At 38.7% G+C, this 16476-nt stretch overlaps 1 protein-coding gene across 4 annotated transcripts in view; it reads right to left on the bottom strand.

The window, feature by feature from the left end:
* Window positions 1-994: 994 nt before the first annotated feature.
* DOCK5 (dedicator of cytokinesis 5) overlaps window positions 995-16476 on the bottom strand; it is a 234684-nt gene continuing 219202 nt past the window's right edge. For 3 of the 4 annotated variants that reach the window (XM_037813182.1, XM_037813181.1, XM_037813183.1), the window contains 4 exons: window positions 8308-8476; window positions 7533-7671; window positions 6026-6129; window positions 5341-5445 (listed from right to left, as the gene is read on the bottom strand). In XM_037813182.1, the coding sequence (XP_037669110.1) occupies window positions 5341-5445; window positions 6026-6129; window positions 7533-7671; window positions 8308-8476 (517 nt within the window). Of the gene's footprint in view, window positions 5446-6025; window positions 6130-7532; window positions 7672-8307; window positions 8477-16476 lie in introns of all 4 variants that reach the window. The other variant, XM_037813180.1, reaches the window with a different exon arrangement.

The following is a 16476-nucleotide window of genomic DNA, read 5'->3' as shown; positions in this document are numbered from 1 at the left end:
GAATAACATGGGGAGCTTTAAAAGGAATACTGATGCCTGGGTCTCAATCCCAGAGATCTCTAATTGGTCTGAGGTATGGCCTCTTCCCAGATAATAGTAATGTTCAACCAAAATTTAGGAACCAGTTCCTATCCCTTCCATGTCACTTAGGAGATACTCCTTTTAACTTAAGTCCCTTTATCTCAGCCTAATTATCTGTGGTGAATGAGCAAAGAAGTGGAATCTGTGTGCACTAAATGAACTGCTATCAAAAAACTACTGAGTCAGCTCAGATGCCAAAGGGATAGATTGAAGGGGAAAAAGAACCTAGTTGTTTGTAGTTTTTATATTTCCAGGCAAAGATGACTCCATGATTCCACAGTCCCAGCTTAAACTAATAGAACCTGTGTCTTAGTTTGCCAGACTGCTATGACAAATATCATACAATTGGTTGGCATAAAACAAGAATTTATTGGCTCATGGTTTTAGGGGCCAGAAGTCCAAATCAAGGCCTCAGTCAGGACCATGCTTTCTCCCCAAACTCTGTAGTGCTATGGGGCTGGTTTCCTGCAATGTTTGGGGTTCTTTGACCTGTATCTCTGCCTCCCATCACTAAGGCAATCTCTCTTTCTGTTTGCCCTTCTGGTTTCCGCTGGCTTTGGCTTCTTCCATGGCCTTCTCTGACAAACTGCATCTGAATGTTTTCTGCTTATAAAGGACTCCAGGAACACAGGTTAAGGCCCACCCTGATTCTGCTGAACCATACCTTAATCAAAAAATAACATCTCCAAAAGGTCCTACTTACAATGCGTTCACACCCTCAGGGATGCTGATGAAGATTAAGAACATATCTTCGTTGGGGTATGTAGTTCAATCTACTACAACCTGCAATGCAACCAGGCCACAGGGACTCTGGGTGTGATGTGTCAATAAGGAGAAGTCAATAAGGAAATATGAAAAAGGTCAGAAATGATTTCATTTCATTAACATAAAGGTAATAATAAACACAACAAACTTTAAAATACATTTCCATTTTTAATTTAAAAAATAAATAACAGCAAATCTGAACAAAAATTCTTCTATTTCTTCTTCTTCCTAACTGTCCATGTTCAAAACCCAACTAGTTTACAAAATCATGGCAAAAGAGCTTATGACAAAGTTTGGATGAATTCACAAGATAACGACTAATAGATGAGTTTGGGCATCATACATTTGGAGATCAGCTTTGGCTGGATTCTAAGTATATAATCAACTTCAAAGGAAAACTTTTTCCCTTTGTAGGTTAATCCTGATGGATCAACTCTCAACTCACCCAAAGAGGAACCTAGCTTTCCCAATTTAATTCTAAAAACCAGATATACAACTGAATGAAAGTTTCCAAGGAAACAATAACTTACAGGGATGGAATTGATATATGGAAGGAAAGCATGATTATTAAAATGAATAGAAAGTCTTGATACAGGCCTGGCTGGTGAAGTCTGAAGACTATTATGAAAACAGCATTGTTTAAAAGGCTATTACAGAGAACTATGGTAATTGGTGTCAATATTTTGATGTGTCCTGGATATGACAGGTATACTCCTAATTGTAACATCCACAAATCCTTTGATCTTAATATCCAGGGTATTGCAGGATCAAAGCAAAAAGCTGGGATGAAAAATGGTAAGATTCTTATGTACGGCTCTAAAAGCCATTATATAGAAACTTAGCTTCCTACTGACTCTCCCTCTTTTCACTCACAATAAAAGAAAAGAAGGGCTGAAAGTATTCTAAAAATCATCTAGCGTCAATTATTTTTTGCAGTTGAGGCTCAGGAATGACAAATTGTCTTGCCAAAAGGTACATAGTCTTTACAGTCTTGTTTTGTTTTGATGGTAAGGTCCACACCCCACTCTTCTTTTCTATTATACCTGAGAAGTGAGAAGATGGAAGGCACAAATGGGAAGGGCCTTCTAAATATCTTTTACAGGATGGCCCCATGGGCACGAGAGAACCTTCTAGGGTACTGGAAATCGTCTATATCTTGATTTGACAGGTGGTGACACTGGTGTATACATAAGTAAAAATTAATCAATCCATATACCTAAGATGTGTGTACTTTACTGTACGTAAATTATATATCAATTTTAAAATAATAAATCACCCACAATCTGGGGAAACTAGAGGGGAAGAACGCTTACGGCTTGGAAAGTGTTAATGAAGGTAGACTGTTATCTCAAACCCTGCTTTACAACTTACTTATTTTATCTTGGGGATATGCAATATGGCAGGGCCTGCCCTTAGTTCAGTTTTTAATGGTGTTGCTGATAGAAGAAAATGACTGGAATTCTGGAGTCAAGGGGTGAAGGTGGAAGAGGGGAAATAATCCCAGGACCCAGCCGACCTTTCTTAGGGTTTTAGTTTCATCTAAGATGACCCCCTTTCCAACCCCGTAGTTAACCCGGGTGAGCTGTCCCTGTATACCAGGGCTGTTTCTACTCAACAAGTGGATCTGCCACATCCTGAGGGTCTACAACTGTGTCTGACGTTCAGTAAGAGCTCAATATTTGTTGAATGAAACAATTCTTGAAAAGAAAAACCAGAGCAGGAGAAATCACCAGAAAAGAGATAAAAAAAGAGATTTTTTAAAAAAGAAAAAAATCTATCAAGAACCAATATTCACATAGGTTATGACAATTCTCTGGCTTATTTCAATTTCTTACATTACAGAGTTCTTAGCAAAGACACATAAAGACTGGGTTATTTCTTTTTTTTTTTTTTTCCATGTCCCTCATCTCTCCTGTATTTAATATAATCATTAGGAATACCTTTGTAGACTTCCTCTTGAATGTCAGGACAGACATGAGTTTTTGGTCAAATATGACTCTATCCTACTCACCATGAAGACATGAAACTTTCAACGTCTTCTGTAATCTATTATTCTACAACATTACCTGGAACCTTCTGTGCTCAGGCAGGAGAGAGCTATTATTTTCATTAACATGGAGAGGGACTCGGAAAAATAAATTATATATATATATAATGGAAAGATATATGGGCATTGATGTATCAGATTTCCACAGCCTCTGCCTAAATATCAAGCAATGGTGCTCACCCCCACTGCTCTGAAAGGATAGGCTCCAGGTTTTGTTTTTTTCATGACCCAGTATACAGCTTACTATTTTAATGGCAGCCTGAAAAATAGAGTGAGGAATACAAATCCCCTTTAGCCAGTCTGGGAGGCAACTTCTCAGAACTTGCTCCAGGCTCTACCTAAGCCCTGAATATCTCATCTGTTTCCTCCTCCTCTCTCCACTGGCCTTAAGTTCTTACTTCAATTCTTAAACCACTTTTTTCTAGCCATAATAAATTATATAAAAGGATCCAAATGACGGTCTCAATTGGAGAGGGACTGTACAGGCAGAGCTAACATTCCAAATTACTCTGAAAAGAAAAAGAGCATCAATAATGCTCTTAAAGAGTTCCAGATCTTCCTCGGGTCTAGCAGAGAAAAGAAAGGAACATTTTGTGAGTACTTACTACTTGACATATTCGATCTCACTTGAACCTCACAACAACCCATGTGGCAGGCATTATTCCCGTTTTGAAAGATGAGGAAATGAAAGCTCAGAGAATTTCAAACAGATTGTGTGGGTTTGCAAAGTCAACAGATGACATAGCTGGGATCTGAAACCAAAGGGATTGAATCTCAAAGCTCATGTTGTTTCCATTACACCACACTGCAGGTTCTCCTGGGTGGAGGTGAGGAATAATTTCTCTACATCACTTGCAGAATGTGACTTCTAACTTCTTGAGTAATGCTGAATAAGTCTCAGAGTTTTTGGCTTCTCTGATCCTTGTGGTAAACTGGTATGTCTCTCCTAAAGGAATGATAGTGAAACAAGGCTTCTAAACAAAGGGGGAGACAGGAAAATCCAAATTCCCATCGCCCTCAGCTTAGTCTCTGAAATCTCTTTCACTGCTCTTTCAACCTTGGAGGAAGGGGTGGAAGAGATTCCTGGTGAACTTCCCCATATGTTGACTTAGGGGATTCACAGTCAAAAAGTTTTCTACTTTGACATAAATACCTAACTAGTACAGAAATATCTGTGACATTTCAAATACTGTTCCAACTAGGGGTAGGTATTAAAGAGTTTGTTAGGGCTATAGTCTAGAGTTATCTGGGTATAGCCTAAATAGTGACCTGGCTTATAATAATCTGTAGTACAATTTTCAGTGTTTGGCCTCGATTTCCTTATTTACAAAATGAGGGGGATTGTATACATGACCTTTAAGGGCCTGTAACTTTGTGTGGGTGTTTATGTATCTGTATGTAATATTTGATCATCTAAAATCTAAACTGCTCCATTTTTTCTTCTGAAAGGAATGTTGAAATTGGTACCATTAAAAAGTGATCAAATGAATTCCAAATCAATAGGAATAAATAATTCAAGGGAAATATTGCACTGTATCCTCCAGGGTGAAATCAGGTAGTAGAATGGGGCACTGAGCCATCCAAGCGGGATCTGGAAAAGAAGCTGTTGAAGTCAGGCTTCTAAATCCCTTATATCCAGTGATTTGAGCTCAGAGGAGGTAACAGTACAAGAAACTTTGAGTGCCAAGGAAGAGCTTCAAAGGAATCCTTAGTAAAAAGGAGCAACCACTGTGCAGTGAGGGTCACTAGTCAGGAGTGTGGCAGACTCCCAGGAGGGCAGCTTTTCTGCTACAAGTGCATGGGGGAGTGTGTGCAAGAGCTCAGGGCTCATGTTGGATTCCTTTCTTTTTCAATAGTGATAGCCATTCATACCCGAAAGCAGCCCATCTTCTTTAAAAATGTGTGTTCTTTCCTTCAAAGGAAACACTGTAGTTATTAGAAAGCTATTATTTTGGCTACCAAAGTGTACTTGATATTGGTCTCTTCCAATATGCTGCATGGGATACGGTATGTCCCAATAGGAAACAGGTCTCAAGCATAGCTTTCCAGAAGCAAAGCCCAAATACCTCCAAGGAGTAGGTTAACGGGGTGGTTCCACCATCACTGCAGAAGAACCTATCCAGGCTTTTGCTGACCCAGTGGTTCTGTGCTGAAGGGTGAAGTTTATTATCGGCAAGGGAGATCCGTCTTTGAGAAAAGCAGAGGACATGGCCAATTTGAGAATTCCATGTGAACTGGAGATGTGGCATGGCCTCAAACATCTATTAAAGAGAAGCTTTTGAAAGAACAAAACCAGATTTTGAGGAGGTGAGCATCATCATCCCCAGTCAGGAAACAAAGTCAGCAGGGAGAATAGTGCACTGAGCACTGAGGGCACTGCCCCCTGGAGGCCAATTCTCAGGCATCGGGGGTCCAAGGCACTCGGTTCCAGATAGAGGACAAGATCCTCATTGAGATCCAGGCTCAGAAGAAAGAATGCCAGATTTCCGAACTTTTGGAGGTGGTGGGGGTGGAGCTTTGGCTTCTCTTCGGACAGGCAGCGGGGGAGCAATCTGATGGAGCAGACAGATGAAATTAGAAATGAGTCTTACCTTTCCTCCCAATTTTGCCTTCTCCACATTTCTCCCATTCAGTTTTAGCCTCTATCTAATTTGAACTTATCTACACAGCCTTTGCAAGGTGAGAAGGGAAATAAGAATGATTTGTCCTCCCTTGTTCTCCTTGAGCTAATCTCATACACATGCTATATCCCCCACACCTGCGTACATGGCATATCATTGGTATTCAATAAATATTTGTTGAATCAATGAAGGACACCCATCAGAGACCATTCCAGAATGACTGTCACTCACTCAGAAGAAGTGTACTCTTGAAAGGTGAACCAGAAGACACTTCTAATTTCACCCACCTGTTCCCAGGGGTGAGGTCCAGAGACCTGTTCTACCTTCCACTGGATTAAAAGGTTCATTTGCATAACTCTCCTTCTCACTGAAAACTTCCCCATTTCATGCTTTCAGGAAGGAACGAAGAATTGATCAGAGTGAAAAATTTACAGGAAAACCTACCTACTACTCCTAAAAAGCTTAGAAAATCCCTTGCTGTTTTCCCAACAGGCAGCTGTGGTTTCCCTACCTCTGCAGAGTTCCTCTGGCTGCTCTCGTAGGGCTTGCTTTTCGGGGGAGGTGGAGGTGGGACAGTAGCAGTTATCAGCCCATCTGTCTGCAGAGATGGGGAACCTAGAAGTGAAAGGAGGGAGAAAATTTGATCAAGGAATCTCACAGACATTCTGCTGATCATTTTAACCCAAACCTACCCGGTCAATCAAATTGCTGGACATATTCTGTGGATTTTCTGGGCAGAATGAAGAAGACCTCCTACACCATGTGATAATGGCAGCATCTTTCATTCACTAGAAAGCTTCAGAAGAAGTTCTGAAGCAAAAATTCCATTTTTTTGTTCAGGATTTTTACTATTACTATTTTATTATTTATCTGAAGATGAGAATATTTTCTGGAACTTTGGGTATTTTCTGAAATAATCCAAATGCTTAGGGAAAATGTCAGATACACAGTAGGGGTTCAATAAATACTTGTTGAACTAAAAAGAATTTTCTTAATTTTATCATCTAGAGGGTGCAATATCCACTTCCTCAAAGAAACCTTATCTTATTATCTCTAACTCTTGGTTGATTATTGTTTTCCACTCAGAAATGAGATATTTACCCCTCCATTATGCCTTTATCCTATGGGTACCTTGTAATTCTTCTCAAGTTTTATGTATTGATGGTTCTTCAAGCCAGATTGTAAGTAACATATGGAAAGAGTCCATTATTTGTCCTTATTTTGAGATCTTCCTAATATAAAGTACAGGTCTATTTGGCCCATAGTTAGTTCATAAACACTTGCTTACTGTGAGGTCTTAGTCCCAGTCTACTTCATTTATACATGCACATTCTAAATCAGGACAGTGAGACTCTTTGGATCACTAGATAGTATAGTTTAATGAGTCCTAATGACCTAAGGGCTCCTTGCCAAATGCCAGTGTAATTGTATTATACACATTACAACTGAATTGAAACAACTTTACAATAGTCACTGTTGAGGACTGAATTGTGTCCCCCAAAACAGGGATGTTCAGGTCCCAACTCCTGGTCCTGTGGGTGTGAACCCATTTGTAAATTGGAACTTTGAAGATGTTATTAGTTAAAGGAATGTCCAAAATGAATGAGGATGGGCCTTAATCCAATATGGCTGAAGTCCTTATTGCAAAGGAATTGGACATAGAAGGAAAAGACATGGGGAACAGCCAGAAGTTGGAAGTCAAAAGAACCTAGAAGCTTCAGAAGGGAGAAAATGTTGCTACGCGCATTGCTATTTGATGGAAAAGTCAAGGAACCCCCCTAAACTGCTGGCCAGCCAGAAGATACTGCCTCCAGGAGAAAACAAGCCTTCTAGCCTCTGAAACCATGAGGCAACTAATTCCTGTTGTTAAGCCAACCTACTGTATGGTGTTTGTTTTAGCAGCTGGGAAACTAAAACAGTCACATATACTTGGTGGCTGGTTTGGTTAAAAATTGTCCAGGTCATAAACATACTCTATTTCCTACTAAAAAGAATGTAAAGGATATATGAAAACTTACTCAGGGTCCTGGTAGCTTTAGGAGTGAGTGGTGGTGGGCTCAAGGGTGTTGACTGAGGAGGTGTGGAACCATGAAATGGTGTCAGCCGACTGTCTGCCAATTGGAGACTCTTTGGCCTTTGTGCTTTTCGGGCTGGGCTCTAGTATCAGGGGGGAAAACACAGCAAAACATTCTTATGGTGAGGAAATTGAGTTCAATAATGCTCTGAACAACCTTGTCCGCTGAGCAGAAACTTGTAGTAGGGCATAATTCCAGGAGCTACTTGTAAGCTTACCACATTGTCATATGGTGGGCACCATGGCAAAGAAGCTAAATGGGGATCACTGGACCACAGATTATTTCATGGCTGGCTAAGGACTTTTTTGACCACAGTTGGATATAAGCCACACTGATTCTCAGGCAAAGTTGGTCTTGCCACACTTAACTTGATGTAGCTTATGGAAGAAAAAGTACCTTTTTTTTTTAAGTTAAAAAAATGACAATGTTTGGACTGGCTCATGGAACATGACGACAAGAACCATAACTCCAAGCACCAACCCACATGTTTATACTGTGGGTACATGCTCCTGCACCAACATTGACTTAGAGACTCGAATTCTCTATATGTGCTTTTCCTACCACAATCCAAGATCTGACACCCACCACAAGCTGCTGCACCCTGAGAAAAGCCACAGCCAGTCTTCTATCTGGTGCCCCACTGTGCTGATATGCCTGGCTACAGGAGAGGTACCAGCAAACCTCTGATGCTTTTCCACTTCATTTCATTTGTTTTTACCATTAGATCAGATTCTGACGCTTTCTCTGCAATGACCTGGGACTTGCTAAGGCTCCAGTCTTTTCTTTTGAACTTGCTGATGCGGTTCTCAGCGTCCTCTTTGAGGGGCAGATCTTCAACTCTGGCACCTGACAAGGCAGTGCACTCAAAAAGGGGCTCCAGGACTGACCTACAAGTCAAGAGTAAGGAAAAAAGTCACTAAATACTGATCACCTGACAGCCAAAAATTCTCTCTAAAAAGACCTGGGGTTATGACTCCTCAATCTAAATCGTGACCCCTGACTTCTCTCTCAGGTGCTCGACCTGAGAATTTCCAATGCCACATGAACTCCTCAAGGTATAAATGTACAGAAATGAGACCACCCAAGCAATGGAGGAAAATATTAATCAATACTTTCTTATCCCAGGGAAGAGAAGGTCTTATTAAATTTACAGGCAAAGACAGAAGCCTTAAAGTAAAGATTATAGGCAGTTTCATGTAGTGGATACCAGCACATGTTCTGGAGCTCAGCAGCCTGTGTTCAAACACTTCCTACACTTACCTGTTGGGTGACTTGGGTAGATATCCTTTCTGCACCTCAGTTTTCTTGTGTGTAAAATGGGGATAATAATAGCACCTACTTCATAGGGTTATGAAATGCATAGGATAGTGCCAGCCATACATGAACATTCATTATATATTTATTAATTACAATAAACAGATTTTCAATCATCAAAGTAAAAACTGATTCATTGAAGAATTGGGCTTAGCTGCGGCTGTTATATGCAGAAGGGAGGACTTCAGTGAGGAACAGGAGAGCCTCAAAGTATCTCCCCATAAATTACAACAGGGAAAATAATACCTACATAGAGAAGAAAATAGAACCTTAACCAAATGATCAGATTAAGATCACCAATAAGGTAAAAATGGACATAAGGTGCTTTGGATATGGTACCTGAAAAGGACACATCATGCAAAAGGGTATAACTTGAATCCTAAGCACAAGGAAGTATCAGACAAATCCAAATGAAGGAAAATTCTTGATAATAATTGGCTTATAATTCTCAGAATATCAATATTATGAAAGACAAAGAAAGGCTACGGAAACTGTTCCAGATTAAAGAAGACTGAAGAGATATGGCTAAGTATGTGATCCTGAGTGGATCCTGTACTAAGTGGGGTTGGAAATTGATAACAAAGACATTATTGAGACAATTGACAAAACTAGAATGTGGACCATAGTTTATAGTGTCGATGTTAAATTTCCTGAATTTGGCAACTGTACCATGGAATGCTATATATAAGGTTATATAAGAGAATCTTGTTCTTATAGCTTAATGTATGCAACCTATTCTCAAATGGCCAGGTGAAGCAAGGGGAGGGAGAGAAAGAAGCAAATACAGCAAATGTAAAAGAAAGGGGGGTTTAAAATAGATTATGTCTTTAGTCTGGGTATTGTATACTGCTTCTGAATGAGTATTTAATAAGCCCCAGTTTGCTTTAAAATTAGATTTTGCTCCATAAAAAATTAAAAACTTTGGTATGGAATAAGACAATATAAAAACTGCTATCAGCTCTATTACTTAAAAATTAAAAGCTTCTGTTCAGCACAAAACATCATTAATAGAGACCTCGAAGATGGCGGCATAGAGAGGAGTGGAAGCTAAGTAGTCCCTCTGGAACAACTACAAAAAACCAGAAACAACTAGTAAATAATCCAGAATAACTGCGAGGGGAAAAATGAGACCATCCACTCATCATACACCAACCTGAATTGGGAGGAATGCCCGAGAACACAGCATAAAATCTGTAAGTAAAACCTGCGGATCCAAGTCGGGAGACCCCCTCCCCCATAGCCTGAGCTGCAAAGCCTCGTGGTGCCAGAGAGAAGCTCTCTCCCAGCAAGCGAATATAGCTCAGCTGAGCTCCAACTGGGGTTTTAAGTAGTGAGTGTGAACTGCTCACTACAGGTACGCAGCCCCAAAAAACAGACAGAGGCTTTGGGTGACGACTGACCTGGGAGAGCTGGAGGGGCGCCTTGGACTGGGTCTGAAGGGGACTATCTGTTTCTTTTTCGGCTCAGTGGAGAAAGCCCCAGTCATTTTCAGTTTCCAGGGCTGTGACTCTGAGAAGGGTGGAGACAGCACAAGCAGAGAGAGAGACCATTGAAATGCTAATGACCTCCACCTGGGGGGTCTGTCTTCTCTAGGAGGAAAGGGGTGGGGCCCTTTCCATTCAGAACCAGACCCCAGAGCCTGGGGGAACACAGCCATACCTCCTCACACCAGTCAAGAATTATAGGCTAACAGGCATCACCTGCTGGGCAGAAAAGCACAGTGACCTGAGGCATCAAAGGGTGGAGCAATTTTCTAAGACACACCCACAGGAAACCAGATACTGAATATTTCTTCCCTCTGGGACCTGAGCCTGTTCTGGTCTGGGAAAACCTGATTTGGATAACCAAGGAAACCATGCCTAGACAACAGAAAATTACAACCTATACTAAGAAAAACAAAGTTATGGCCCAGTCAAAGGAACAAATGTACACTTCAACTGAGATACAGGAATTTAAACAACTAATGCTAAATCAATTCAAAAAGTTCAGAGAAGATATTACAAAAGAGATAGAGGCTGTAAAGGAAGCACTGGGCATGTATACGGCAGAAATCAAAAGTTCAAAAAAACAACTAGTAGAATCTATGGAAATGAAAGGCACAACACAAGAGATGAAAGACACAATGGAAACATACAACAGCAGATCTCAAGAGGCAGAAGAAAACACTCAGGAACTGGAGAACAAAACACCTGAAAGCCTACACGCAAAGGAGCAGATGGAGAAAAGAATGAAAAAATATGAACAACATCTCTGGAAACTCATGGATGAAACAAAGTACAATAATGTACGTATCATTGGTGTCCCAGAAGGAGAAGAGAAGGGAAAGGGGGCAGAAGCAACAACAGAGGAAATGATTAAAGAAAATTTTCCATCTCTTATGAAAGACATAAAATTACAGATCCAAGAAGTGCAGCGTACTCCAAACAGAAGAGATATGAATAGGCCTACGCCAAGACACTTAATAATCAGATTATCAAATGTCAAAGACAAAGAGAGAATCCTGAAAGCAGCAAGAGAAAAGCGATCCATTACATACAAAGGAAGCTTAATAAGACTATGTGCGGATCTCTCAGCAGAAACTATGGAGGCAAGAAGGAAGTGGTGTGATATATTCAAGATACTGAAAGAGAAAAACCGCCAACCAAAAATCCTGTATCTAGCAAAGCTGTCCTTCAAATATGAGGGAGAGCTCAAAATATTTTCTGACAAACAGACAATGAGAGACTTTGTGAACAAGACACCTGTCCTACAGGAAATACTAAAGGGAGCACTACAGGGTGATAGTAGACAGGAGTGCGTGGTTTGGAACACAATTTGGGGAGACGGTAGCACAACAATGTAAGTACACTGAACAAAGGTAACTATGAATACAGTTGAGAGAGGAAGGTGGGGAGCATGTGAGACACCACAAGAAAGGAGGAAAGATAAAGACTGGGACTGTGTAACTTGGTGAAATCTAGAGTATTCAACAATTGTGATAAAATGTACAAATATGTTCTTTTACGAGGGAGAACAAGCAAATGTCAACCTTGCAAGGTGTTAAAAATGGGGAGGCATTGGGGGAGGGATGCAATCAGCATAAACTAGAGACTGTAACTAATAGAATCATTGTATTATGCTTCCTTTAATGTAACAAAGGTGATATACCAAGGTGAATGCAGATAAGAGGGGGGGATAGGGGAGGCATGTTAGACACTTGACATTGGTGCTATTGTCTGATTCTCTATTCTACTTTGATTTAAGGTTATTTTTCCATTTGCTGCTTCCTAGCTGTCTTTTTTTTTCCCTCTTTCTTTTTCCTCTCTACCTTCTTTGACTCTCCCTCCTGCCTTGTGGAAGAAATGTAGATGCTCTTATATAGATAATGGTGAAGGTGGTGAACACATAAATGTATGACCATGCAGAAAACCATTGATTATTTACTTGGGATGGAATGTATGGTGAGTGAACAAAACCATATTAAAAAAAAATGGGTTGATGACAAAACCTCGAGGGCAATATACTGAGTGAAATAAGCCAGACACATTAGGACAATTGTTGCAGGGTCTCACTGATAGGAACTAATTATAATATGTAAACTCATAGACATGAAATATAAGGTACCAAGATACAGGACGAGGCTTAAGAATGGGGAGTGGTTGCTTAGTATGAGCAGAATGTTCAATTAGGATGAACTTAAATGTTTGGAAATGAACAGGGGTGTTGGTAGCAAGATGTGAGAATAACTAACAGCGCCGAATGGTGTGTGAATGAGGTGGAAAGGGGAAACTCAGAGTCATATATGTCACCAGAAGGAAAGTTGGAGGTCAAAAGATGGGAATGTATAAAACTGAATCCTATGGTGGGCAATGTCCATGATCAACTACAAATACTAGAAATCGCTTCCATGACCCAGAACAAATGTATGACAATACAATTAGAAGTTAATAATAGAAGGGCATATAGGGAAGAACTATATACCTATTACAAACTATATACTACAGTTAGTAGTATTTCAACATTTTTTCATAAACAGTAACAAATGTACTATATCAATACTACGAGTCAACAATTGAGGGGGGTTGGTTAGGGATAGGGGAGGATTAGAGTTTCCTTTTCTCTTTCTTTTTCTTTTGTTTTTTCATCTTTCACTTTATTTCTTGTCTGGAGTAATGAAAAGTTTCTAAAAATTGAACAAAAATTAAGTGTGATGGATGCACAGCTGTATGAGGGTACCCAGGGGCAAGTGATTGTACACTTTGGATCTTTGGATAATTGTATGGTATCTGAACAATCTCAATAAAAATGAAAAAAAAAAAACATCATTAATAAACTCAAAATATTTGCTGTACATATTTTACAGAAGCCAAATATCTTTAATATAGGAAACTTTTACATATCAAAAAGAAAAAGATGATTTAAAATCTTCAAAGGATACAAAAATTAAAAAAAAAAAGATCTAGCTACACTAATCAACAAAGACATAAAAATTAAAACAAGATTTTTCGTGGCAGGGGATAATTGGGCAAAGATTTTTTTTAAATTTTATTATGGAAATTGTCAAACATAAAAAGTGGAGAGAATATAATACATTTCTATGAATATATACATTACCCAGTGTCAACAATTACCAGCTCATGGCCAACAGTGTTTCTTCTATACACCCAGTCATATATTCCCTGCCCCTTACTGGATTATTTGGAAGGAATTCTTCATCTATATATATTTCAGTTGTTGTCTCCATAAGACAAGGACCCTTCTTCATAACATAACGATCCCATCATCATTCCTAAAGAATGAATGCTAATTCCTTAATTTCAAATCAACTCTGTTTCCCTGATGCTCCCATAATTTTTTTTATTTGTGGTTTGTTTGAATCAGGATCCAAACGCAATTTACTCATTGAAGCAGGACATTTTAAGATTTTTCATCTCTAATTTCCTCTTCCTACAGGGCAGGCAGCTTCTCTACAGTGGTTCAGAATATCCACTAACAGTGAGATGCTGCAGGGCTGCAGAGTGGGAAGTTCCTTCATTACTAGATGCCACTTACTTAGGAAACTGCTGTGAGCCAGCTTTCACTCAGCATGCAAATGCCAGTCCTTTTCACAGCAGCTAGGGCCCAACCCATGAAAGAACACAACCCCTGCACTCTCCAATGAGAAGCAGGAAGTCCCACCATGTGAAGAACCACCGTTTCTATCAACCAGCTTGCAGCAGAGGTTGGGAAGGGAAGGAATGGGGTTGGGGAGAAGTGATGGAGAAAGACGACCAATGTTCCCTGTGCTGAGTGGTGTGGTGCCTTTGTCTTCTGGTTTTTAGACAGGCTTGGCCGGCTTTCCTGAGGGGTGGGTCTAAACCTTAAGTCCAAGAGCACAGGTGCTGGACATTGATCCCCATGAAAGTCTCATTTAGGGATTTTGCCATTTTAATTTTCTCATTTTTGAGGAGAAAATATTTTTGCCTACTTCTATGAAGATACAGGATGAGAAAGCTACAGGGAAGTCTGGTTAAGGAATCACAATGGAAAATGTGTCTGAGGCTGAATTTTCTTTTTCTTATTTTAATATATCTCTTTTCTTAGCTTTTACTGTTTCAGAAAAAGATTACATGTCTGAATTTTCAATTTTTTTATATTTTCCAGTTGTCAGTATTTGGTTTTTAAAATTTAAGAGCATGCCACTATTATTATCTTAAATATCTACTAATTTTTTTAAAAAAAATCATAGAACTAAACTCCAAAAGGAACTCTAATTATTCTTAAACTAGTCAAACCATACCAAACCAAACCAAACCAAAAGAACTGCTTCAAAGAGTAAATAACTGGTTAGGGGGGGAAACATGATTCTACCGATCAATTGTTAAGCTATCTGAGAGCTCAAGAATAAAGGTAAATGACTGTGGGTACTTCAGATCTACAGTGTAAAGATGTGAGTTTCATTAAAGCTTGACTGTGAACCAACACAACCATAAAATAAGTGTAATGAAGTCTCACAGAGTTCTGCTTTACTTTTTTTTTTCTTATAACAACTACTTGTTCATTTTCCTAAAATATCAAAAATTATTTTTTTTCCAAAACTTTTTGGTTAGGGCTCCTACTTTCCTGGTGCTGTGAGTATGTACTTAGTCTGTCTAATGTTCAATCCACCCTGGGTTCCTTTAACACAGTGCACTGTTTCACAAAGCAATTTCTTCTTTCTGTGCATTAGTCTCCCATGTGTCAAACATTCTACCAAAAATACAGAATTGATATTTATAGAGGATATACCCAATAATCACCAGGAAAGTATGAATGAATACTGTGACTTAGCATGGGTAATAGGAGAATCAGATCATTAGGGGAGAACCAGTTTGAATTGCTTGAAAGAAACATCCAGAATTTTATCAATGACTTCTTCTTACTCACGGGGGACATGTGGGCAAGAGAAATAACCCGGCTTGCCCGAGGTCACAACACAAAGACCCCGTTCTCCTGCTTTCTGCCTACTGCTCTCACCTATCAGCAATTATGGTGCCTTTTACTTTCAATACTTGCTGTACATCTTTTCTTTTTTGAGTGAGACAGAGTTAATTAAGGAAAGAGTGTTATTGAACAGAACATAACTTCTATGCTTTCCACATAGTGTTTGGTAATAATCTGTTTAAAGATGGAAATACTCATAGGAGAGAAAAAAAATGAATCAAATATTATTTAAGATCTATGAATTCAAAATACTGAAAATGAGCTAATAGCCAATATAAGTGAATATATGATGACCACTCATTTATCGCATATGGCACTGAATATTGGTATTCCTCTGATATCAAGAATGGTAAAAAAAAAAAAAAAAAAGTTGGTCCTCTGACTAGGTAATGTGTGACTTCTGAGAATGCATCCTAAAAAAGTAGTCAGAAAGCTATATGTACAAATATGTTTGCTACAGCTTTTAACAATGAAAATGTATTTTATATTGCTAGAACCTATATATTTTTGTATTAAAACTTTATAATGATTTTTATGATGAACTCTTTAGAAACAGCAGCACAGCTTAAATATTCTATTAGTAAGAGAAGGATTAATTTTGGCACATTCATATGATGCAATGGTCTGTACCCATCACAAATGATCAAAAAAACTGATAATAATAAGTATGGGAAATACTTTTAATAAAAAGTTAAGGAAGGAAAGCAAAGTACCAAACTATATCTATGCTATAATTGCAACTATATAAAAATATCTATGTCAATGAAAAGGATAAATAATTTAGGAGATATTAAACATTTGATCTCCAGTTAGGGGGCCATTCTGGCAGGATATTTTTATGATATAATCATAAATTATAAATTAAATAAATTAAATTTATTTAAATAATAAATTAAATAAATTCATAAATTAAAAATTTATGAATAAATGATGAGTCAATTGACATATTCAACACTATCTTAAATACTTAACGACGTATAAATGTTGATCATATATATTAAATTAAACAGGATGTAACAAAATGGTACATGCATTGCTTCTCATTTTTATAAAAAGTAATAAACTTGTTTGTATTAATATAAGTAAATTTTAACAGTGGTTACCTCTGAGTCATGAAGTTACAAACATTCTC

Source organism: Choloepus didactylus, chromosome 20 (genome assembly GCF_015220235.1).
Source record: "Choloepus didactylus isolate mChoDid1 chromosome 20, mChoDid1.pri, whole genome shotgun sequence".
NCBI lineage: Eukaryota > Metazoa > Chordata > Mammalia > Pilosa > Megalonychidae > Choloepus > Choloepus didactylus.
This window is presented reverse-complemented; position numbering and strand designations above follow the sequence as displayed.